Genomic DNA, 27,100 nt, shown 5'->3' on the forward strand with positions numbered 1-27,100 from the left:
TAGAATCTTCTGAGTAGAGTTTTTTGGGTCTTTAAGGTATAGGATCATGTCGTCTGCAAATAGGGATATTTTGACAGTTTCTTTACCTATTTGTATTCCTTTTATTCCTTCTTCTTGCCTAATTGCTCTGGCTAGGAATTCCAGTACTATGTTGAATAGGAGTGGAGACAGTGGGCATCCTTGTCTGGTTCCTGATTTTAGAGGGAATGGTTTTAGTTTTTCTCCGTTAAGTATAATGCTGGCTGTAGGTTTGTCATATATAGCTTTTATAATGTTGAGGAACTTTCCTTCTATTCCTAGTTTTCTTAGAGCTTTTATCATGAAATGATGCTGGATCTTACATACTTCTGTTTTTAAGTTTGTTTTGGTTGTATGGTTGTAATTTTGAGACAGGGACTTGCTATGTTGCCCATGCTGGCCTTGAACTTGTGATCCTGTTGCCTCAGCCTTCTAGTGCTGGGATTTCATGTGTGTACCACCATGTCTAGCAGCACTGTTTTATGTTGTTGTTTTTTTTTTTTTAAGTTTCTGAGGAGCCATAATAGCTCTGTCAGTTTACATTCCCACCACAGTGTACCAGTATTTCATTCCTGAACATCCTCGCCAATACTTGTTACCTTTTGTCTTTCTGATTATAGCCTTTTTAACGAATGGTGATATCTCATGTGGTTTTGCACTTCTTTATGACGTTGAACATATTTTCTTATGTATCCTTTATTCTTGAGTACTTTTTCCACATACATGTTTGCCTCTTATGTTTTTTTTTTTTAAAGAAGTATATAGCAGGCCATTTACCTATCTGCTCCTTGCCCTCCGCCTTTTGAGATAGGGTCTTACTGTGTTGCCCAGGCTTGGTCTTGAACTCCTAGGCTCAAATGTTCTTTCCTACTCAGCCTCAAAGTAGCTCAGGCTATGCATGTTGCCACCATGCCCAGCATCCTTTGCCTGTTCATTTTTGTTTGTTTGTTTTTGGAATACTGGAGTTTGAACTTGGGGCATTATGCTTACAGGCAGGTGCTCTACCACTTGAGCCCTGCCCCTTAGCTATTTTTGCCTTGGTTAATTTTTTAGATAGGGTCCCACAGTTTATCCAGGCTAGCTTGGACCATAATTCTCTTACTTATGGTCCTTGAGTAGCTGGGATGATAGGGCATACACAGTCACACCCAGATTGTTGCTGTTGTTGAGATGGGGTGTTGGTTAACATTTTGTTTGTATTGGTCTCCAACCACAATCCCCTACTTTCTGCCTCCTGAGTAGCCAGCACTTTACCCATTCTTTAATTAGGTATTTTGTTCCTATTGAATTGAGTGCCTTACATGTTTTGGATGTTAACTCCTTATGGTTTGCAAATATTTTTCCCATTTCATAAGCTGTCTGTTCATTCTGTTAATTGTTTGCTTTGCTGTGTAGAAGCTTTTAAGTCTTTAGTCCATTTTATGTTAATTTTTGTATATGGTGTTAGTTAGGGACCAGGTTCATTCTTTTGCATGTGGATGTCTTACTTTCCCAGCACTGCTTATTCAGGAGACTATCTTTTCCCCATCGTGTGTTCCTGGCACCTTCGTCAAAAGTCAACTTTTAACAGGGATGGGCCTTAATTTTATGTTCTCTGTGCTGTTCTGTTGGTGTGTATGTTTTTTTTAATGCTGAGGCACATAGTATAGTGCTTTGGGTACTATAGATTTGTAGTATAGTTTGAAATAGAAAGTGTGATGCTTCCAGACTTATTCTTATGCAAGATTGTTCTGACTATTTAGAGTCTTTTGTGGTTCCATAAAAATTTGGGGTTTTTTTCCTTATGTTTTATGAAAAATACTCTTGGAATTTTGGTAGGAATTACATTGACTATGTAGATCACTTTGGGTAGCAGGCATTTCAACCATATTAATTCTTCTAATCCACAAACATAGCTATCTTTTGTTTGTATCTTGAAAATTTTCTTTCGTAATGTCTTACAGTGTTCAGTATACATAACTTTTATATTCTTTTTTAAATTTATTCTTAAGTATTTGATATGGGGATAATACTACCTTTTTCTGTTTTGTTTTATTTTGTTCTGTTCTGTTCTGTGACATTGTTTCCTTATGAAGCCCAGACTAGCCTCAAACTTATGATCTTCCTGCCTCAGCCTCCTGCATGCTATATTACAGGCATATGCCATCGTGCCTGACATTGCTGGTCTCTTAAATGAATTTGGAAGTTATTGGCTGCTCCTCTTCAATATTTTGGAAGAGTTTAGCTGTACTTTAAATATTTGGTAGAGTTTGCCTGTTTATTTTTTGGTACTGAGCTTTTCTTTGTTGGGAGGTTTTAGATTGCTGCTTCAGTCTTCTTATTCATAATTTGTCTTTTCAGCTATTATTTTTTCTTTATGGTTCAGTTTGGTAGTTTTTATGTTTCTAGGAATTTATCCATTTCTTTTATGTTTTCCAGTTTGTTGCCAGATGTTTGTTTTGTTTTGCAGTACTGGGGTTTGAACTCAGGACCTACATCTTGAGCCAATCCACCAGCCCTTGATTCCCTTTTTGACTTCTTCAACCTTTTGATTTTTCAAGACTATACTGTTTGATTTACCATTACTTATAAATTTTTCAGTTTTCTCTTACTGTTTTCCTGTTTTCATACTATTGTGGTTTGAAAAGACAGTTGTTATAATTTTTATTTACTCAAATTTAACATTTGTTTTAAGCCCCAGCATATGATACATCCTTCAGAATGGTCTGTGTGCACTTGAGAAAAATATGCCTTCTGCTATTGTTGGATGGTGTATTCTGTATATGTCTGTTAGGTCTATTTGGTCTGTACTGTCAAGTCTGCTGTTTCCTTCTTAATATCCTGCCTGGATGATCTACCCATTGTTGAAGAATTGATGTCCTCTATTATTATTGTACTGTATTGTGTTCTCTCTTTAGTTCAGTTAAAATTTGCTTTATGGATTAAGTACTCCAGTCTTGGATGCATATGTATTTTAAATTGTTACATTTTCTTAATGAATTGGTCCATTTGTTATTATATACTGAACTACTTTGTCCCTTATAAGAGATTTTTCACTCAAAGTCTGTTTTGTCTTATGTATGTATGACCATTCTGTTCTTTTTTGGTTTTCATTTTCATGGATTATCTTTTTAAAGGTCTTGTCTTTTAGCCTAACTAAAGTCAGTCTTTTGCAGGCAACATTGTTGGATTTCATAAAACCCATTTCAACCAATTGATATTTTGGTTGGATAATTGAATCCATTTACATTTAAAGTAGTAATTGATAGGTAAGTCCATTATGTATTCTGACCATTTTGTGTATTTTTTATTCCTTTCCTCCTCTTTTGTGATTTGATGATTTTCTTTTCTGATGGTACTTGAATTTGAACTCAGGACCTCATGCTTGCTAGGCAGGTGCTGTACTCCTTGAGCCACTATGCCAGCTCTTTTTTATGTTGCTTATTTTTGAGATAGGGTCTTGAGAACTATTTGCTCAGGCTGGCCTCCAACCATGATCCTTCTGATACCTGCCCTGGAGTAGCTAGGATTATAGCTGTGAGCCACGGGCACCCTCCTTGATGGTTTTCTATAACACTATGTCTTGATTCATTTTTCTTTTTTATAGTTAATTTTTTTCTTTATGAAAGTTCTGATGGTTATTCAAATTATCTTATAGTTAGAATAGTCTTTTATTAACAACTGAACTTCAGTTGCATATAAATAATATGCCTTTGTTTCTTTCTCCCGCACAGTTATGCTATTCATGTCACACCTTACATCTTTTTATATTGCGTATCCATTAACAAATTGTTGTAGCTATAGGTATTTTTTTTTAACACTTTTATCTTTTAACATTTGTACTAGGGATAGGAGAGACTGTCATACCATCATTACAGTATCATTGTGTTCTCAAATTGACTACATATTTATCTTTACCAGTGAACTTTATGCTTTGGTGTTTTCATGTCATTACTTAGTGTTCATTAATTATAATCTGAAACCTTTCTTTAATTACTTGTGAAACAGGTCTCATAGTGCTTGCCTGAGAATGTGTCTATTTCTCCATTGCTTTGGAAGGAGAACTTTGCTGGGCTGACATTTTTTTCTTTCAGAACTTAGAATGTATTACCCCACTTCCTGCTGGTCTGTGAGCAATCTGCTGAGTAATCTCTGGACATCCTTATTAGTGGTTCTCATGGTGGTGAGGGGAAGAGATTCTCTCATACTCATGAAGTCACTTTTCTTACTGCTTTCAAAATGTCCTCTCTGTCTTTGACTTTTTACAGTTTGATAATGATGTGTTTCAGTGTGGTTTTCTCAGAGGTGATCTTTCAGCATCATGAATGCGGATGTTATATTCTTCCCAAGATTTGGGAAGTTTTTAGACATAATTTTTTAAATAATCTTTCTGCTTATTTCACTTTTCTCCTTTTATAACTCCCATAATGCATCCATTTCTGTTTGGTGCTGTATCATAGGCTCTGCATACATTTGCCATTTTTTGTTGTTGTTGTTGTTCCTCTATTTAGCAAATTACAAATGACTGTAATCATGGTTGCTCATTCTTCCTTCTTATGATGGAATTTGCTGTTGAAGCTCTTATTTGCTTCTTCATTCTTGAGCTTCAGGATTTCTGTTTGGGCTTTAAAAAATGGTTTCTATTTCTTTGTTAAACTATTCAGTTTGCTCATACATTGTTTTCTTGATTTTGTTTATTTCTCTGTATTCTCTCAATGAACTTGAATATGATTAATTTGAATTCTTTTTCAGTAAATTTATAGACCTTCATTTCTATGTGGTCAGTTACAAGAGCTTTATTTGTTTCCTTTGGTGGTTGTTTGTACAATTGTCTACATAGAAAAAAGCAAAATAATTTACAGAAAAAAATAGAATCAGCAAGAGCAGTACCAAGTTTGGTAGACATAATACTTATATACAGAAATCATTTACTTGTCTGTGTGCATGCAAAAAGTCATTAGGAAATGCTTTTTTTTTTTAAACCACTATGGAAAACAATATGGAGGCTTCTTAAAAAGCTAAACATAGATCTGCCATATGATCCAGCAATACGACTCCTAGAGATACACCTGAAGGAATGGGACTCAGATTATTACAAAGGCACTGCACACCCATGTTTATTGCAGCACTATTTACAATAGCCAAGCTATGGAAACAACTAAGATGCCTCACTACTGATGAATGGATTAAGAAAACGTGGTATATTTACACAATGGAATTTTACTCAGCCACAAAGAAGAATGAAATTTTGTCATTCGCAAGTAAATGGATGGAATGGAAGAGCATCATCTTAAGCGGTTAGCCAGGCTCAGAAGGCCAAAAATCATGTTCTCTTTATATGCGGATTATAGACCTAAAACAAATTCAGTGATATTATTGGACATGTGTCATACACTAAGGGGAGATTGCACATGGGAGGAATAAGGAAAGTGAAGGAAACCTAAAACTTGAAAGTGTTTGATATGCTCACTGTAGAAGAGCGAATAAAGTAATCTAAAATTGGCAGAGGCCACTGTGGGAAGGGGACCAGGAAGTAGTGAAGACATCTGGTAGCGATGAACCAATGTGGTTTGCAATACACATGTGCATGGAAGCAATGCTAGGAATCTCTCTGTATAGCTATCTTTGTCTCAAACTAGCAAAAACACTATGTCTTTAATATTATCTCTTATGTTTTTCTCTTCACCAAAGTGGGAGAACAAGGGCAGAACAGGTTCTGCCTGGAAGCGGGGAGGGGCGGGGAGGGTGGCCCAAACAATGTATACACATGTAAGTAAATGTAAAAACAATACAATATGGGTACTGTATTTTTGGCAGTACTGGATGTTGTCTCTGGGCCTTGCACTTGTTAGGCAGGTGCTCCACCACTTGAGCTACACCACCAGCTCTTTTTGCTTCAGTTATTTTTCCAATAGGGTCTTGCTTTTAGCCTCAGTCAGACTGGGACCAAAATCTTCCTATCTATACACCTCCCACATAGCTAGGATCACAAGCATGCACCGCTGTGCACAGCTCATTGGTTGAGATTGGTTTAACCTGCCCTGGGCTCAAACCACAATCCTCCCAGTCTCCACCTCTAGAGTAGCCACCATACCTGTCCACAAAATGCAGCTTTAAAAAAATATTAAATATTTATTCAGGAAAATTTTTTCAGGGCATGGAATCATTAGATGAAAAGTTGGTAAAAGGTGACCCTTATATACGGAAGCAACCATGCTTATCATGACTTTACTCACTAGTGAATCTAGGCCTCACTAAGATTGAGAAAACCAGGCATTGTGTGCTTTCATGTGTTACACAATATTAGGTATGCAGCATTATTATTTATTTTCCTACCTACAAAGTTGAAAGTAAAGGTCTGGTGGAGTGGCTGAAGTGGTAGAGTGTCAGCCTAGCAAGCATTGAAGTCTTGAGTTCAAACTCCAGTACTGCCAAAAAAAAAAAAAAAGTTGAAAGTGAATGTATTCAGGTCTTTATAGGAAATTTTCAGTATCAAAAACCAAACAAAAAAGGCAAGATATAGAGAAATAAATTTTTACCATGAAGAAGCAAGTATCAATCCAGGATATGAGCTTTGTATAGAACAGCTGATACCATTTTCTTACAAACTTAAGTGGTATTACCATGGAAGATGGTAAATTCTAAATTATAATAGAGACATGACCTAAGAAACACTGTAGACTTTTTTTTTTATTTGGATTCAAATAGAGCAGCTGTTTGACAAAAACATTTTGAGGTGACTGAAGAAATCTATATGTGACGCTAAGGAGCTATTGTTAATCTTAATGTGTAAGTTGTCATGAAGTGCAGAGACAGCCACACATAGTCAAGAAAGCCCTGAAGAAGAAGGAGAGAATAGGGAGCCTGGCCGGCTAGTTATTAAGGCTTCTATAAAGATTATATGGATTTGACCCAAAGCATACAAACCTGTCAGAGTACAGAATCTCAACAGATATGTAGAAAATTTGCACATGATACAAGTGGCAATGATTCTAGCTGTTGCTGGAAAATTAGTTATTAATATATATAAAATGCAATTTGGATGTAGGTGTGGCTAGAGTAGTAGAGTGCTTGCCTGGTATGCAAAAGGCTCTGGGTTTAACCCCTAACACTGCAAAATAATAATAATAATAATTATGAAATTTTATTCTTCTATTATACTCCAAAATGAAATTACATCTTTCATTCATATCTACTTAATGTGTTTGAGGTGGATTAATGACTTCAATATGAAAGAAAATATTATAACTTTTTGGGGGAATGTCTTTATGAATTTGGGATGGGCAAGATTATGTGGAAGTCACAGAATTGCATGTCATAACGGAGAAGTTTGGTACATTTGAAGCAATTAAATTTTTAAAATTTTGTAAATGCAAAAGATAACATTAAAGCAATCAAAAAAATAACACAGACTGGAAGAAAATATTTGTGTAACATGCAACAGTTAAAGTATTATTATCTCTAATATCTAAAGGATACCCAAAATTATTGAGAAAAAGATATCCCAATTAAGTGATGGACAAAAGATATAAATAGCTATTTAATGGAAGTGAAAACAGCACTGGCCAAATATCATGTGAAAAGATATTCAGCTCCAGTAGCCAGAAGCATGCATTGTGAAACTGTAGCGAGCAGGGCTGAGGATTCAGCTCAGAGGTAGAGAGTTTTTCCACTATGTGCGAAGCCCTGGCTTTGATCCCAGCCCTGAAAAAACCCCAAGATTCTATTTTATATCTACTCTGCTGGCAAAATTTAGGAGTTCTGATAGTATCAAGTGTTGATGGGTGTGGAAAAGTGTAACAGGCACTATTAGACACTACTAACGAGTATAAATTAATATAACCTCTTGAAAAAGTGATTCGCTGTATGTTCTAGCGATTCAGTATCTAGACCTGTATCTTGGAGAAACTCTTGCACAAGAATATCAGTGCATACCTAGTGGCATTGTTTCTAATACCAAGAAAATGAAAACAACCCAATTGTCTTATCACCTTGGGAATGGGTTGAAATAGTTGCCATATATTGTTTTATATTGCAATGAAAAATCAAGGCTATTAAAAAAAACTATATCACCTTCACCAATACATCTGAGTCTCAAAGCATACATTGAAAGGAAAAAGTCATCTGTTGGTAAGTTTTACAGAGTTCAAAAATATGCTAACTGTAAATGAAGGGTCTATCTATCTATCTATCTATCTATCTGTATAAAACTGTTAATGGCAAAAGGTATTTCCAGAAGATCTTAGTTCTTGCACTCTGCTGTAGAAGAATTCAAGCAGAACATATGGGTATAAATGGGCTTTATTGACTGTTAGGGAAGAAAAATACAAAGGGGAGTATGGTATGGAGTATGTAGAGTCTGCTGGCAGAGTGAGTGAGCTTCTCTTGTTAGGTACTTTTAAAACTTATGCTAATAAAGGAAATGCAAATTAAAACCACACTAAGATTCCACCTCACCCATGTTAGAATAGCCATCATCAGCAACACCACCAACAACAGGTGTTGGCGAGGATGCGGGGGAAAAAGGAACCCTCTTACACTGTTGGTGGGAATGTAGACTAGTACAACCACTCTGGAAAAAAATTTGGAGGCTACTTAAAAATCTAAACATTGATCTACCGTTTGATCCAGCAATACCACTCTTGGGGATATACCCAAAAGACTGTGACACAGGTTACTCCAGAGGCACCTGCACACCCATGTTTATTGCAGCACTAGTCACAATAGCCAAGTTATGGAAACAGCCAAGATGCCCCACCACTGACGAATGGATTAAGAAAATGTGGTATCTATACACAATGGAATTTTATGCAGCCATGAAGAAGAACGAAATGTTATCATTCGCTGGTAAATGGATGGAATTGGAGAACATCATTCTGAGTGAGGTTAGCCTGGCCCAAAAGACCAAAAATCGTATGTTCTCCCTCATATGCGGACATCAGGTCAAGGGCAAACACAACAAGGGGATTGGACTTTGAGCACATGATAAAAGCGGGAGCACACAAGGGAGGGGTGAGGATAGGTAAGACACCTAAAAAAAACTAGCATTTGTTGCCCTTAACACAGAGAAACTAAAGCAGATACCTTAAAAGCAACTGAGGCCAATAGGAGAAGGGGACCAGGAACTAGAGAAAAGGTTAGATCAAAAAGAATTAAACTAGAAGGTAACACACTCGCACAGGAAATCAATGTGAGTCAACTCCCTATATAGCTATCCTTATCTCAACCAGCAAAAACCCTTGTTCCTTCCTATTATGGCTTATACTCTCTCTACAACAAAATTAGAGATAAGGGCAAAATAGTTTCTGCTGGGTATTGAGTGGGGAAAGAGGGAGGGGGCGGAGTGGGTGGTAAGGGAGGGGGTGGGGGCAGGGGGGAGAAATGACCCAAGCCTTGTATGCACATATGAATAGTAAAACAATTTAAAAAAAAACTTATGCTAATCTAGGGGAAGGGAGGAACCAGGTGATTTCCATACAGTAATCAATGGGCTGGGCGGGGCATGGGTGGTTCCAGGGCAGGTGAGGGTGGTTTGGGCAGTCCCTGGGCGACCTACATATGAGCCCTGAGCTTTCCCTACTTCTAGTCTGCCTCAAAACTATAATAACAGCAAGGAGATTTTAAACATAAGATTTAAGATACAGATTGCTCTTCTTGGTGGAAGACAGAGCAATTGTCAGTGGAGAGAGTGAGAGATACAGAGGGAACTTCGAAAGTCTGTTTCTTCAGTGGAGTTAATAGATCTTTATGTCATTATATTCATACACATATACATTATATGTATTCTGTTGAATGTTTGAAATATTTGCCAATGTTAAAATTGGGGTAGTATTTCAAAACCTTTCTTAATCACTTAAACTAATATTCCAGTGCACTGGTATCAGGAGTTTGCTTTCATACTGCCAGCATAAATGTCAGACTTTATTTCTTTTTTGTCATTTCAAACTTCACCATCTTTCTTTTGTTCTGTAATTTCATTGTAATTTATAAAGTGTGTGCTGAAATACATATTCCCTAGAGGAAAACTGGAATATCATTTTATATTTCTTGCCACCCATGATAGGAAACAATTTGGAATTGATAACATTTTGCACCCAGAGTACTCTGTTGATTTGCAACTATTTGTGTAAATAAACAGTCTGGTCTATGCACAGACATGAAAAGCTTGATTTTTGTCCTTCTATCAATAGGCAAGTGAAAGACCAGAATAAGAAAGTAGCAAATCTGAAGCACAAAGAACAGGTGGAAAAAAAGAAGAGCGCGCAAATGCTAGAGGAGGCCCGGCGAAGGGAGGACAATCTCAATGACAGCTCCCAGCAGCTGCAGGTTAGAGCCCTGGAGTCTGAAGGATTGGGTGAAAAGATTTAACCTTAATTGCACATTTTCCTCTTCATCTTTACCCTCTTCTTTTTCTTTCTAACTATACTTGCTGCTTTCCTCTCAGACTAACTGGTTAGCAATAAAGAAATGGCTTTAAATAGAAAGCAAGTTTCATTCCACAGCTCTTCGAGGGCACCTCAGCATAGGAGAAAATTCATCTTGCTCCCAGTTGATCACACTCCATTGGTAAGTTGAACGTCAGTTCAGCCAGTGAGCTATGTTAAACTTGAGGGTTGTCAGTGTAACTGTTCACCAGCTCCATTCATAACAGGGCATTACTAATTTTGGTTTATGTCTGTCTTTCTTTTTTCCCTTCTTTGTTTTCCCACCTTTTTTCCTCTTCTTTTTCTTCCCGCATTTTTCCTTCCTTTCCTCTCTATTTTTTAAGTTGAATTTGGAATATTTCATAGTCATACAGTACATACGTTTTTTTCATTTTAGCAGAGTGATAATTGATATATAAACCTAATTATTTATAGGCAGCTACCATATGACAATGACAGGTTCTTATTATTTAAACTAAGCACTGGTCATTCATTTTCTTCCCCTAACTTTCACAGTTCCATTGGGTTGATGCATTTATGACTCAGGGAGTAAGTCTGTCCCTTTAAGGCCACACCTAGGTGGGTGACCTGTGGGAGGCAGGGACTGTCAGGATTTAAATGTAACACTCTTGGATAAAAGAGAGCTTTAGCTCATTATTTTATATAAATTGACACTTTTAACGTTTTAAATGTTTGTACCATATTCACATAATACTGTTACAAGGTGGTCATTTAAGACACATAAGCAAATATGTAAATGAACTCTGATTTAGTATACTTAAAGCTTGACAAGATCAGCAGAAAACACAAATAATTTCTTTGATAAAATCTTTCTCTGTAATGGTTTTTTGTAGATGTTACTCAGAGCAGAACAATATTAAGATAACCTTGTTATTTTATACACATAGAGGATTTGATTTTAATTTGACATGACCCTAAAAATCTTTTAGGCAACTCTTAGATTATATTCAACTTTATCACACACTGAAGTTTTTTATTATACACTTTTCAAACTTACTCAGACCTCATAAAACATACTAAACCCTTTGATGGTTTGTCCTCATCTTTCCTATTTGAAACAATTTTTAGGAAAAATCCTTCTTTACAAAATCCCTTCTCATCCAAAAAACCATTCCTTTTTCCTTTAACTTCTCAAAAAATACATTTATTACCTATCTATAGCCTTTCCATTTGTTTACTTTGTAACTTGTATTTAAAAATTAACCTTTATAAGAATTTTATATTTATTATAGCCCTTATTGTTTTTTGGAATAGGCATGAGGCCTCATCATCCCTCAGGCTTCAGGGGATATTGTTTTGGGTGTGGAAACTGTGAGGGATTTTTGAGTTTTATTTGAATAGGGAGGGCCGTCCTGGCTCACCCTACACTCATCTCATCAGTCTACACTGTGGAATCTTCTTTGTTCCTGAAGGAGGGGGCAGCAGAGATAGCTGCCTGGGGGGAGGAGAATTTGAGCTTTTAGTTGAGCTAGTAAATCCTGTCCAAGCAGGGACACTGGAGGTTCAGGTACTATGAGGAAAGAGTGACAGAAGAGGAGGTCTCCCCAAGAGCAGGCCAGAGGCCAGGTAAACTAGCACTCTAGGGACTAGCCAGATTTGCCCCAAATGATAACTTTTGTCATTGGACCAGGGACCAGGAGAAAAAGGTAAAACAGAGAAACGGGCTCCACTGTCTAGGAGGAAAATGACCTTTTGTTTTTCTGCCATTATGGCTCCTCAACATTGATGCCAAGAAGTGGAGTGTGATCAGGATGCTGAGACCCATCAATCTATAGGAGGTGGCACCTTGCCTTCCATCTGGTGACGGGGGCACTTAGACCTCCAGTGGTTACCCTTGCAGAGGGCAGGGTCCCGGTTGGGGGCGGGGCTGTCTCCTGGGCTGTCCCCCCTTAAGCATTCTCTGCAGAATTGCCCCTCCTGTCCACCATGGCATCAAGTTCAGAGTTCAGCCCCTAGTTGGATTGGCCCCTCTCTGAGAGCAGCAATGAGGCCATGGTGTCTTTTATCTTTTTCTCTCCTGTTAGTAAGGTCCTGGACATACAGACATAGACATAAATACAGACATGGCTAGCTGTATTACTTGGTTCAATGACTTTTCCCTTCAGCCACAGTCCAGGTTTTCTTTACAAATATCTGGGGCTGACTGTTAGAAATTTATCTTTGAGGAGAACCTCTCCCACCTGTGACTCTGAGTCCACCATGGTATGCTTTCTGATAGCGTCCTTAAGATGCTGTAGAAAGGTAAGAGGATTTTTTCTTTTTAAGTTGTTGCTGTAAAGTAAAGTTGTTATTTTTACATTGACACCTGACACTCTGGAGAGCAAATCTCTGAACTGTTCTGGGCCTCAGTTTTCTCACTTGAAGAATGAGGGATCTGGTCTAGGTTAAACTACGTTTTTCCACTATGAGGTGGCTGAGATGACATTAATGCCACTTGTCTTCTTTACCATTTTTTAATTTTTTTTAGTAATGCTGGGGAATTGAACCCAGGGCTTTGCACATGCTCGGCAGACATTTTCCCACTGAGCTACTTCCTCAGCCCCAAATATTATTATTATTATTATTTTTTTTTTTTTTTTTTTTTTTACTTTGGCTGTACTGGGCTTGAACTCAGGACTTTCTGCTTGTAAAGCGGCACTCTACTGCTTGAGCCACATAATCATTTCCAACCTGAGTGACCTGGGCCAGAACCCATTGCTTTTCTAATGAGATAAGAGTCTGGTCTAGTAGAAGCATAATATCCTTTCATGTCAGTTGAAAGGTTTGGATCACAGAGAAAAAGGCTTGAATGTATTTGTCTGGGCATCAGTACAGCTGTTTAGATGTTTTTAAATTCCCCAGGCCTCAGTACAAAGCTTCCAACATCTACCAGCCAGAAGACTGAAAGATGCAGGTCCCATCTAGAAAGAACAAAACATTAGGATCCTGTCTTTTAGCTAACAGCAGGTAGCCTCTTTAACAAAGGCTACCTTTTTAACAAAGAAATCATTTGTAAAGTTAGAGAAGGGCATTCCAGGCAAATAACAGTGCCATACGGGACAACTAGTGTTAATATTTGGAGGGAAAAATTTATGCTGAGGCCAAAGGTATAGAAAATTCTAAATAAGAACTTTAGAGACCACAGTAATGTCTATTTTGTTATTTCTGGAACTATAACCTTGAGCTAACAATTGGCTTACAAGGGCTGGGTCTGATGCCCTGAGGTGTGAGGTGAGGCTAGGAGCAGGACTGTGCAAAGCACTACTCCCTCCACACACACCTGGGACAAGTGACCCTGACTGCCTAGGCCTGATTCTGCAGCCTGTCGCCCCTCCCCCCTTCCCAGGTACTCTGCACGTGTTTATTCTAGGGGAAGTGGCAGCGGGCCACAGTCATCACCACGTGTGGCTGGCGGCCCAGGATGTGCTGGGTCCTCTCTATGGATTTTCTTATCTATGGCAGGCATTCTTGCTGTGTCCAGAAGCCGGCATCCTGTGCACAGGTGTGCCTGTTTGCTTTCCCTCCTCCCCTTGTGGGGGCGGAGTTACAGCATGAGTGTGGCAGCTGCAGTTTTTTGTAAGCGCTTTTTGTAAAGCAGCTGATTTAAAGTTACTTTAGACTGAGAGGCCTGGCAAACTAGTTGGAATGACTTAAGTCATAAGGTACCATAATACAGGTTTTTCATGGGAAGTAGGATCCCAGTAAGCCCAGGGAGGGGAAGGCAGACAGAGACAAAGGACACATGGTGAGACCATCAAGGAGGCAGAAAAGGTGAGCTGACATCTTAGGTAAGGGAGGGGGAAGACAGAGCCTGGAGGCATGACACCTGTGCCTCCAGGTTGCTCCCATTGATTGTTACTCGCAGGCTTTCAGCAAAAAACGAAACCTCCACTCTCTGGTCACCAAATAAATCTGGGGCTGGTCTCAGCCCACAGGAAGGGAGCATAAGTTCTCCCAGAGCTGGAACCGCCTTGAGGTCAGAATTGGCAAGGAGTGGCTTGCTTAACTCCATGATGGGGACAGTTTTTCAGGAAGATAGGAGGAGATAGGTATGGTAAACAGTGCAAGAAGTCTGTTTACATGGGGAAGGAGGAGGTTTGGGAGAGGAATTGGCTGATTTAGAAACTGGTTTACAGGCTGATAGAATCTGCACAGGGGAACAGAAAGTACAGAGGGAGGGTTTGAGGGTTTGAAGTCAGAGAGCTGGATTTAGATGGAGTTATGAAAAGGCTTGGACGTAATGGAATCTCTCCCCATCGTCCCGATCGCTTACAGTAGTTATATGTCCCGTAAAAGGTTGGGATCTAATGACCCGAAAAGGGGCCAGTGATTTTGATTGTCTAAAATATAAGTGGGCCAGATTTGAGTGTAAAAGCGGATAAAATTTTTGGTTTTATATCTGGGGTCAAACCCAAGGTGTCTAAATTATTGAGGAGGCATCTCAGTGGGTAGGCAGACAGCAAAGAGGAGGTAGAGGCACCTATTGTGTGGGGCCTAGTCCTGTAATGGGAGAGGGAGGTATTTTGAATTGTTGGGCATCCCCGCGCGATTCAAATACCCAGGAACAGCACAAGGCACACAGAATCAATCGTCACTGAATTCTAGTGGTGTGCAAGGCCAAAGGGCCAAGGGCTATGTGTCACCTGGGCCCAGGCTTTTTGATGACGGGTCTCCGAGACCCACGACAAAATGGATCCAAGCCCGACAAGGAAGGGAATCCCTCTGCTGCCTGAGCCACCCAGAGATAGCCAAACGGGAAATGTTTGAAAACCCTGGGGACACCGAAGGGAGAGACCGCAAAGGGAGCCCAAGAAGGGTATGTGGACTCACCAAAGAATGTCCGGGTTGGATGCAAGCAGGGTGATCGGGAGGATGAGTCCTGGCCAGTCATGTCCTCAGGGTGGTCGTGGAGTGAGTTGGAATGTGGGTCCTACCAGGATTAGTGGGGAGCCCCCATCCAAGTCACAGCACCAAAATGTAAGGCAAATGTAGTCCCTAAAGTGACCACGTGGAGAGGAGTGATCTGGCCAAGAGATTCTTTATTGACGGGTGGGAGAGGAAGAGAGCCAAGAGAGAGGGAGAGAGAGAGCGGGGCAGGTGCTTAAATACCCCTTAGTGAGACTCAGCATGATCTGATTGTTTAGGATCTTATGGTTCATGCTGATTGGAGGTTGAGGCAGAAGGAGAATTCAAGCTAGACTTGAGGCAGGACCGTGGCCCTGGAAAACAGAAGCTTAAGGATGCAATAAGAACCGAAACCTATCGGCGCCATTATTGCCAACACCTTTTTTTTTTTTTTTTTGGGTGGTACTGGAATTTGAACTCAGGGTCTCAGGCTTACTAGGCAGGCACTCTACTACTTGAGTCATGCTTCCTGTTCTTTTTTGCTTTAGTTACAGGGTCTCACATTTTTGTCTAGGGCCTGCCTCAGACTACAGTCCTTTTACTTATGGTTCTTGTATAGCTGGGATTATAGTTAGGAGCCCCTGTGTTCTGCCCTATCATTATTTTTAAATTGTTCTGTGCTTCCATATCTTACCTTCACTTTTAAATCTATTTTAGAATGTTTTATGTGGTATGGGAGTTATGTTATGTGGTGTGGGAGTTTTTTCCCCAATAATTTCACTAAAATGTTTATAGGAATTTGAATTAGTCTCTTTTTATTTTAATAATTAGTCTATTCTAGGATTTCAGTTCAACCTCTCTTCCCTTCCCTCTTCCCCTCCCTGCTTTTCCCTCCCCTGGGGTTGAACCCAGGACCTCCTGCATGCTAAGCAATTGCTCTACCACTTGAGCTACTTGTTTGTATTTTTTTTTTTCACATAGAGTCTCACTAACCTTGCCCTGGCTGGCATCAAACTGGAGATCATTCTGCTTCTGCCTCCTGGTTAGCTGGGATTACCAGCAGGTGTGCCTACTATGTCTGGTCAGATTTAAATGTTTTCTATTTCCAGTCTATCTTTGTAAATCAAAAGTATTCTTCTAAGCTTCTGTCAGTTGTTATAACACTACCACAAGTGCTTTCATATGTAAACTCTTAATTCCTGTATTTGTAAGGTGAGAGATAAGTAAGATATTTTGTATTGTTCTTATTTTGCATATGGAGAAAACTATTTTAGAGGGGATGGCTGACTTTTCCAAGGGGTGTCTCAGTAAGTGATAGATATCAAAGTTACATAAATGAAAGCTTCCCACCATATGGAAGTTACATTCAGAGGTAGTGAAAAGAGCACTAAACTGTAATTAGGATACTTGGGATCTGATCTCTGTTCACATAACTGACTACTCAGTTATTTAAGTGCATTTCTTAATTATGTTACTATGAGTGACAATCCAGTGGTAGTGAATATTTCTAGGCTCTAGTCTGTGATCTCTAAACACAATTCCTTACTCCAAAAAGCTTGGAATTCTTGGAAAATGACTGATTCAGGATAGGAGCTGGAAATGTACAACCAGTGGTTCTGAAATTTTAATGTTCATTGAAATCATCTGGTAGAGGATTTTTTAAAAATATGGATTGCTGGATCCTGTCCTTAAAGTTTCTGATTTAGTATATTGGGTTAAGCTCCAAGAATTTGCATTTCTAATAACATCCTAGGTGAGGATGACATTCCTGGTCCAGGGACCACTTTTTGAAATGCAGTGTACTATAACATGTGATAACAAGAATTAAGAAGCTGCCAGAAACTACTGGGGCTATATAAGGAAGACAGAGGAGCAACAGTGGAGGAGCCATTGCTGGTCTTGGATGGATAGGTTGAGCATAGCATGGACTAATGAGTACAGTTGAGTAAAATAAATCATATGCAGTTGAGTCCAGAAAGTTCCATGTTGAGACTGTGGAAATAAATTAGGAACTGCTAGAGCACGTGCTCATTACTTCAAAAACAGGTGAGCAAAGGGAAAGAATCACATAGCTACCCTGCCTTTTGTGCAAAACTGTCTTTTAGGCAAACCAAATAATTGATCATGGTAAGTTCAGTGTTGAAGAATTCCAGCTGATAAATGCTAAAGGAATGGAATCCAATTACCATTTTGTAATGATTGAATAAAAAATGGATTTGTTCAGCACTGACTGCTAAAAACTATTCGATATGTCAAGGGTGAACTTAATAATGGATAGAGCAGTACCCATTGATAAATCAGCTCCTTCAAAAAGAAAGGAAATCACGTATCTTGAGCCTCTGGTTAGAATGTATTTGAGAGGTATATAATACACGTGAGAAGAATCTCTATTTAAATTTTTGTGTGTGTGTGTGGCACTGGGTTTTGAATTCAGTTTGAGCCACTCTTTCAGTCCCTCAATCTAAATCTTATCAAGCCAAATCAAGAGGCAGAGAAGTATGTTAATTACTTACGGAAATGCTGTCAACCAAACTGAGATTAGAACAAGTTCTACATGACAGATAACTTGGTTTCTTAAACTGATATATGGGATTGAGAAAAAAAGGAAGGAAGATGATAATTATTAATTTTTAAAATTAAGGAATATCTCAAATCAGTGTTTAGAATGCTTTTGGGTCCTAACTTGAGTAACTTTAAAAAGACATGAGTCAGTAGGAGACATATGAGCACTTTTAACAAGATATCAAATTTTATTAATGGCATTGTAATTTTTAGATATTGTCATAGTATTTTGTTATTGAGGTACACAGTGAAGTATTTGTAGACAAAAATCATATGATGTCTGGGATTTATTTATTATTTATTCATGTATTTATTTGCAGTACAGGGAATTGAACCCGGGCCTTGTGCATGCTAGGCAAGCACTCTACCACTGGGCTACATCTCCAACCTGGATTTCTTCATTTCAATTATAGTGGGGGGTAATATTGACTGATGTTATGATTGATAGTTATTGAAGCTGACTAATGATTGTAAGGAATTCATTATACTACCTTATTTATACTTTTGTGTTTGTTTCCCTAATAAAAAGCTGAAAAACAAAGATGTCACTTAACTTCTTGATCCTATGTGTTTATCTCTTAAAATGAGTCATAGGGTAGTCAGACTACATGGACTTTAATGTGTTGTTCAGTCTGTTTAAATGTATTTACAGAGTCCTGGAATAGAGTTACTGCTTGATGTGTGTCGGGGGTGTTGAAGCCTGGGTCTTGCACATGTTAGGACCCACTGCCACTGAGCTACACTGCCAGACATATTCCTTATGTTTTCCTCCTTCTGATTATAGTATTTCTAATTATAGTAATTGCTGTATCCAGAACTGACTTTAGATAAATCCCAGCCACAAGAGCCTCCCACATAAATATCACATGGAAACATAATATGTTAGTCAGTTTTTGTTGCTGTGACAAAACACCTGAGAAAGTCATCTTAAAGGAGGAAAGCTATTTTGGCTTATGGTTTCAGTCCATGGTCACTTGGCTCCATGTTTCTGGGCCTTGTGTGAGGCAGCATATCAAAGTAGAAGGGCATGGTGAAGGAAAGCTGATCATCTTACAGTAACCTTGAAGCAGAGAGAAGAGAGAAAAGGGTGAGGGACAAGCTATACCCTTCAAGGACATGCCTTCCAGTGACCTACTTCCTCCAAGTAGGCCCCAACTCTTAATAATCTATTGAACCATGAATTCATCATTGGATGACTCTACTAATAAATTTAGACCCCTCAGGAGCTCATTACCTCTGAGCACTGCTGTGGAACCAAGCCTTCAACACTGAGCTTTTGGGGGACATTTTACATCTGTACCACAGCTCGTCACCTTCGCTGATTTTAGACATAATGCTCCCTATTTGAAACCTTACCTGACTTTTTCTCCTTCTTCCTTTTTTACCCGCAGTGCTGGTCCTTGTGTGGCAAGTGCTCTACCATGTTGAACTACACCCCCAACCTGCCATACATGTTTTAAGGATCAGATTGTCTCTTCCTTGTAAAGCCTTCCTCAATCTCAACAGTTGAAATTAATCATGTCTTCTGATATAATTCCATTAGAGTTTGTTTCTGGTTTGATAGGTTTTCTCTCACTTTGTATTATATGCTAACTGTATGTTACTTCCTTCATATACTGGAGTTTTAGAACCATTACTTGGTACTTTGTATATAACTGGTGCTCCATAAGTGTTTTATTGATTTTAATTGTATTTACAGATGTCAAGAATTCTCAATCACATGTATGTTAGCCTGGCATTTTAGTCATTTGGGACTGCTGTAAGAAAATACAAACAGCTTACAGGCAGTAGAAATTATTTCTCACAGTTTTGGAGGCTGGGAAGTCCATGATCAGATCAAGTCATCAGCAATTTTGGTTGCTTTTGAGGGCCCACTTTCTGGTTCATAATTAGCATCTTGTTGGTATGTCTCACATGGTAAAGGGCTGTTTGGGCTTTCTTTTATGAGAGATCTGCCATCATGACCTAATGACCTCGCAAAGGCCCCATCCCATATCTTAATACCATGACACTGGTGATTAGATTTTACTATAAGAATTGGGGGGCTGGAGGCAGACATTTAGACCATAGTACATGGCATTTGGAGTCTCCCATTGACCAAACCTAAGTGTTTTAAGGCCACTTTTGGGTAAAACACTAGTAGAACTACTATGTCTTAGACAAGCTACGCTGATGTCGTAACCCATCCTTCTGCTTATGCTGAATCTTTTTTCTTGTGGATTTCCAGTTTAACTGCATAAAAGATTCAGCCTGAAAACTAGCCTTTTTGATAAATTCTGTTCTGTTCTTGTATTAGCTTAGTCATTGTTCTTTATTCTGTATGTTTAATTGTGATTTATTATTTTGTACTTTTCCATTCATTGTTTTATAATTGCCCCAATTTTTGTTTCTCTTCTCAATTATTTTATATCTGCCATAAATTAAGGGTTGCTTTTAATTTTTTCTTTTTAGCCTTTCATTAACAGTATTTTACAGAGGTTCATTAATTGCAAGTATAATTATTGTGTTATAAATAATAAAAATCTTAAATTTAGTTATAAAATAAACTTTGGATGATTATATCACATTGAGCATTCTTATAAATACTCTCAAGTTTCATAGGTTTCAGGACCTTGTAGGGCCTTACATATTTTAACAGAAGAAATGCCACGTCCCCTTAGTTGGGAATGTTTACCTTGTTTGTTTTTATTCTTTGACTAATACTCAGATACATCTTTGACAAAGTTATAGGTTTCAGTCACATTCTCATAAGGGCAGAGTGGACTGAAAGAGAGCGCATATCAGTAGTGGTTTGGAGCTTTGTTTTTTATTTAAACACAAAGATAAGTATCTGAATTTAACCTTGAGAGAGGTTACTGTCAGAGATTAATGGGACTGCTGAAAGAATGCTGTGGCTCTTGTTAGTCAGCTCTCCTGAGACCAATGAATATTAAGAATAAAGTTCAAAGAAAGTGAAAACAATGGAGAGAGACCTAAGCATATTCTCTTATAGTGGAACCACTGAAAGAAACATTTACGTTTTTCCCTAAAATTTGATTTGATTTGTTCCATCTACCAAAAGTTTCTTCCATTTTGGTAAGATTTGGTTTGTTTTTTTTTTCTTTCCAAAAAGAAGACTTTCTAGATTGATTATGGGGATAATTATTTAAGAAAATCTTTTTAAAAATTAAGATTAGCTGGCATCTTTCTAGAATCAATATGTAGTGTGTGACATGCTAGCCGTGTCTAGTGTATTATTAATGTTCTTCCCTTTTTGCAAGAATAAATTGATTTTCTGTTTCCAGACCTTCTCCTTCACCTAATTAACTAATCCTATGTATTTCTTCCTTTCAAATTAAATTTTTTTCTTAGTAAATTGGGGCTTTTTCTGTGTAGAATATGGGCTTGGGCAAATTTTTGTAGTTTTACTGTTTTCTTTACAAATATTAAGTGTAGTTAGAGATTATACCAGAATAGAGCACATGCAGTCAGCATCTGTGTTCACAAGCCCATTGGTAGTTACTAAAGATACACATAAAAATTTTCTTTTTACTGCACTGTTCAAATTGTTGGTATGTGCACCTTTTTTTTAAACCATTTGAACAAATGCCTTTTTATTTCTTAAAATAACTCCACAAAGTTTTTAAAATTTAATATATGCCAAAAATAAAACTTCAAATAATATAGAACAGGAATAAGAAATACATATATGTCTTTAAAGTTTGTAGTGGCTTCTGTGCACTCTACCATGTAGGAAAACAAAAACAGGCTCTAAATTTATTTAAGAAATTGCAGTGTTTAAAGTGGACTCTGTAGGTACTTTTCTCTCTGGCCCAAATTCAGGTTCACTTCATATCTAATGAAGTGGATTTAAAGAGTATTTATTGATAGGACTGATGTATTTCCTTACAGTTAGGTTTAACCTTATTGTGTGGGAACATTTGGCCACATTCTTTGAGTTTATTAAAAGAGTGCTTCTCAGAAAATGATGAGTAAAGTTACATTTGGCCCTAAAATTTTTATAGCAGACTTGCTTCAATGAAATGAATATTCCTTTCCCTATGTACGTTATTTTTAAGAGAGAAAAAAATAACTGGATATAGTACATTTATCAAGACCTCAAAGGCAAGGGTCAGCCTGATGAACCACACCAGTTCTTTACTGCTGCTGCTGTTATTTTGGTGCTGCAGATTGAACTCACCTCTCTACCACTGAGCTGTGCCCACAGTCCTTTTTATTATACACAGCAGAGTATCCTTTGCATGTTTTCAAAAACTTCATTTTGAAAATAGATGATCTTTTTGGAAGCATTACACATCTGAGCTCTTTGATCCCAGATGATTAGATAAACTGCATGTCTTTGCCCATGCTTCTCATACCCAATTTCCAGAATTTTCAAGATGAGGACTTAGCCAGTCTATGGGATATGTGTGTACTAGATGCTTTTTTAAACATTATTTATATAAAATTTTTATTTACTTAATAAAAGACATCTGCTTTTGATTTGACTTTGATTTTTAACAGTTGAGGTTATAATAGTTCTAACTAGGGGAAGTATTTAAGGAATTTTAAAGAAAAGTCAGAATGGCAATCATCAACTTTAAAAGAAAACAAAAAACAAATGCCGGCGTGGATGAAGGGGAGATGCCTTGTACACTGTTGGTTGGAATGTAAATTAGTGTAGCCACTATGGAATACAATATGGAGGTTCCTAGAAAATTAAAAAGCAGAAATATTTATGATCCTGCTATACCATTCCGAAGGAATGTAAGTCAGTATACAATAGAGATAACCTGTTTATTGCAGCACTGTTCACAATAACCAAGCTATAGAATCAGCCCAGGTGTCCCATCAACAGATGGATAAATATAATGTGGTATATAAACATATTGGAGTGTTATTTAGCCATAAAGAATGAAATTGGGCTGGTGGAGTGGTTCAAGTGGTAAACAGCCTGCCTAGCAAATGTGAGGCCCTGAGATCAAACCGCAGTGCTGCCAAAAGAAAAAAAAGAAGAGAAGAATGAAATTATGTTGGTTGCAGGAAAGCGGGTGGAACTGAATATCATCACGTTAAGTAAAATAAGCCAGACTGAGAAAGACAAATACCCCATGTTATCTTTCATATGCAGAGTCTAGACCTAAGGGGTGGGGAAGAAATACATGAGTATAAAATGGGGGAGGGGGGCCTTTCTAGGGATGGGAAACAGTGATGGGGGGAGGGACAAAAGGAGCTGATAATGAGGGGGTTGAATATAACTGAAGTACTTCATATACATGTATGAAAATAGAAAAATAAAACCTGCTAAAAATTGGTTAAAGCTGGGCACCAGTAATCGTACCTACTAAGGAGGCAGAGATCAGGAGGACTGAGGTTCTAAGCTAGCTTCGGGCAAATAATTATCAAGACTCTATCGCGAAAATCCCTGACATGTAAAGGACCACCAAGTGGCTCAAGTGGTAGAGCAGCTGCCCAGCAAGTGTGGGTTCAAGCCCCAGTACAACCAAAAATAAAAAGCTCTTTTAGAGGTGGGAGCAGGGATAAGAAAGAGTAATACAGAGGGTGAATTTGGTTAAGGTTATTATATGCATGTATAGAAATAGCACAATGGAAGCCCTTCATACAATTAATATACTAATAAAATAATCATTAAAAAGGACAAAGAGGAAGCACGATAAATATTAAAAAAACAATAAATACATAAATATAAGAAGGAAGATTTTAAAGTTTTACTTAAAACATTTCCTTTGAAAAGTAGTTGGTGTGTATCCAAATTCTGTTTCTGTGTTAGGCTAGCTTTCTTTCCCAACATTGACTTCATCAATACATCTGGCTTCAGTTTTTCCCCCACTAAGCATCTGAGAAGTTAGCAAATGAGTTCTGACATGTTGAATGATTTTAATGAAATCTTGTGAATGTGTATGTATGCTTGGGGGATGGGTAAGAGACAGGCAGACTAAGCAATGGGGTTGAGGTAATAACGAATTACTATCCCTTTACGTTAAGGGTAATGGATAGCAGTTAACATTATTATCTTCGAAACATGTTAAAGTCTATCTGGTAAGTGGTGTTTACTCCAAAGGAAGCAGCTCTTAATATTAACTCAAATAGATGACCTCCATTACCAGTCAGAGCTGAGAATGTATTACCTTGAATAATCTATGTGAAATTTGAGTTGGTCTCCCTCTTCTGAAAATGGGAAAGTTTAATAAAATCTGTCACTATCTAGTGATAGGTTATCATCTTTCTTTTATTTTGAGAGAGATATATTAGTTTTTATGGCTGTTTCTCCTTGTTCTACAGAGTCTTTGCTTTCCTTATTGAATGTTCAATATGAGAGAAAAGCAGCAGAGGCTGGAGTTGTACAGCTGCAGTGGAATGCAGCTTGACATTGACAGAGCAGATGTCAAGAAGCAAAGTTCAGAGGGATGTGCTAGTGTGCTGCATCCATGCTAAAGGATCTAGAGTTCTTATTCATTTGCCAGATGGAAGTTACACTTAGAGCTATCATAGTTTATGCCCTAATCTCCAGTGAATATTGGGGTCTTTTTATTTAAGGAGATGAGGAATTCCTTGGTAACTTCCCTCTTCCTCTACCACACCTCAAAAAGTAGTCACACAAATTCCTTCCTTGAACCTTGTATTTTGTAAGTGAAGTCTTCTCTTTTGGCCTCACTTAATCAGTGTAGTTGGCACAAGTAAGCTTAAATTCCCTAATCCAGTGATAGGAAACTTGTATGTGTTAGTTTTAATAAGTAAGTGTAATCCATAGCAATTGAAGTGTAACTCTACAGATGGTATGAACTATTTAAAATGGTAAGGAATATTGTTTTTACTGTCTTCAGGTAGCTATTAAGCGATTGTGTCATTGACTATGTGTCTGTGACACAGAGTACAGGTCTACATTTCAGGTTGTCTGTCTTGGTTAAACATAGTGCAATGCCCAAGTTAGGGAAGATGAATGAAATTGAAGTCTCCTCACTTGGTCCTATTCTGCTAGACTGCCAATTTAATACTGCTCTTCTAAATAATAAGTATTACTAAATTGATTTATTCCATATAACCCACATAATTCCTACCTTTGTAATTTTCTTATTTCTTTCTTGTGGTACTGTGGCCTTGCACTTATAAGCAAGTACTCTACCACTTGAGCCATCTTTAGTTATTTTTCTAATGGGGTCTTGCATGTATGCCCAGACTGGTCTGGGCTGTGGTCCTCCTATCTATGTATGCTTCCCACATAGTTGGGATGACAGGCATGTGCCACCATGTCTAGCTTTCATTGGTTGAGATGGGGGTTTCGTGAATTTTTTGCCTGGGCTGGCCTCAGATCATGATCCTCTTGACTTTTGCCTCCTGAGTAGCTAGGATTATAGGGTGAGCCTCTGCACCTGGCCTTATTTTTCTTTTTAACTGAGAAATAATAATTGTATATGTTAAGCAGTACAGTGTAATGTTTAATATATGTATATGTTGTAGACTAATCAAATCAGACTAATTGGTGTATCTGTCACTTCATGTCCTTATTTCTTTGGGGTAAGAACATTTAAAATTCACTCAGCAATTTTGGAGCAGTGGGTAGTTATGTACATGTATAATCCCAGTTCTCAGGAAGCTAAGCTAAGGGAATCATAATTTAGGGCACCTTGAGCTACATAGTAAGACTATCTCAAATAAAGAGAAAACCAAGCAATTTTGAAAGTACATAGTTTGTAATTTTACTTTTGACTGTTTGGGGCTAATTCTTTTTTTTTTCTAAGCATGTTAGGTATATTATTAATCTTTATGCCAGCTCAGAAGAATTCTGTTGTTCTTTTCCATCTTACAGATGAATCAGCCAAGGCACAGAAATATATAACCAATAAGATGGAGAATCAGAATCTTAACTGCTATGCTTGCCAACTATGTTTATAACATATACAAATATTTAATTCTATTTACATAACATGAAAGACAAAATGCAAACAAATATAAAGGCTTTTCAAGACAGAAAAAATCATACAAGTTTGCATTCTCATAGGCCAGTATAACGGCTAGTTAAAAAAAAACTAATGGAATTTTTTAAAGTTTCTAAGGGAAAAGCATTTTTTAAACTTTAGTTGTAGAGCATTGTTTATCTGATATTCAGGAGAAAGGAGATAGAAATTAGAAAGTAACAAAAAAAAATCCAAGGAAAACCCATCTTGAGTGTTCGATGTGTTTTTCTTCTTTGAAAATATGTTTAGATCACAATGGAGACACAGATCTTACAGGTGGGCTGATTATTTTTGACTCTTCCTCCTGTCTATGGCAAGAGTAGAGTCAGTTACAGTGAAAGAAGAATCGGTCATTGAAGGAACAGGAGACTAATGAACGTCTTTTACCCATGTTTTGTTCTGAATAATTCCTATCAGCATAGTTTGCCAGTTTACATCCAGTGATGTGGTGATCCATATTCCAGTTTTGTGGTCTCAACTGCCTTTACAGTTTAGGTATGTGAGTTCCATTTTAATAGTCTTATAACAGGCTGTGTACAGCAAAGATCCTGTTTGCTTAACAAGCTATTTTCTCTCAGAATAAATTTTGGCTCATTGATAATTCACTTTTGTTATACTGGAGTTACATCCTCAGATAATATGGTAGTCAACCTCCAGTTTGGTTCCAAGCCATCCTTAACCTCCTGATGCCCTGGTGTAGTCTTCATCCACAGGGTACTGGAGTTGGTTCACACAATTGTTCACAGAATAGAGGAAGGCAGAAGTGATCATGTATGACTTCTGAATCAAGGTCTTAAAAAACATTGACACTTCTGCCTTGCTCTTTTGGAGCCCTTGTTTTGATGGAAGCCAGTCTCCATGTTGAAATGAAACTTAAGCAGCCCTGTGGAGAGGAACAGGAGCTCCTTACCCATAACTGTTTCAGCTTGCGAATCACGTGAGTGGAAGTAGGGGATGGAAGCCTGGTTGACATCTTGAGTCCAACCCCATGAGAGAACCTGGAACCAGAAGTGTTGCATTAAGCTGCTTTTTGAGTTCTAACCCACAGAAACTGTGTGAAATAATAAATGTTCCCTGTTGTGCTTAGCTGCTCAGTTACTGAAAGACATGGAAGTAATTTCTCATCATAATTCTGTCCCTTCTGTGCAAATTAGTGCCATGAAGGAATGTGTAGGACTTTTGAATAAAAAGCTAAAGAGCATAATGACTATAATCACATGGTTTTTTCTCTTCAACTTTCCTTTGCCAATTAGCATTGTCTGGAGATGTATTTGCCCAGGTGTTTTTCTCTTTGCATGGTAAATAGTTTGCAGTATC

At 37.9% G+C, this 27,100-nt stretch overlaps 1 protein-coding gene across 10 annotated transcripts in view; it reads left to right on the top strand.

The window, feature by feature from the left end:
• Positions 1-27,100, top strand: part of Erc1 (ELKS/RAB6-interacting/CAST family member 1) — a 442,275-nt gene that overhangs the window by 200,685 nt on the left and 214,490 nt on the right. For all 10 annotated transcript variants that reach the window (XM_074076350.1, XM_074076353.1, XM_074076356.1 and 7 more), the window contains one exon: positions 10,188-10,323. In XM_074076350.1, coding sequence (XP_073932451.1) covers positions 10,188-10,323 — 136 coding nt within the window. The remainder of the gene's footprint in view (positions 1-10,187; positions 10,324-27,100) is intronic.

The sequence above is a fragment of the Castor canadensis genome, chromosome 6 (assembly GCF_047511655.1).
Source record: "Castor canadensis chromosome 6, mCasCan1.hap1v2, whole genome shotgun sequence".
NCBI classification, from domain to species: Eukaryota; Metazoa; Chordata; class Mammalia; order Rodentia; family Castoridae; genus Castor; species Castor canadensis.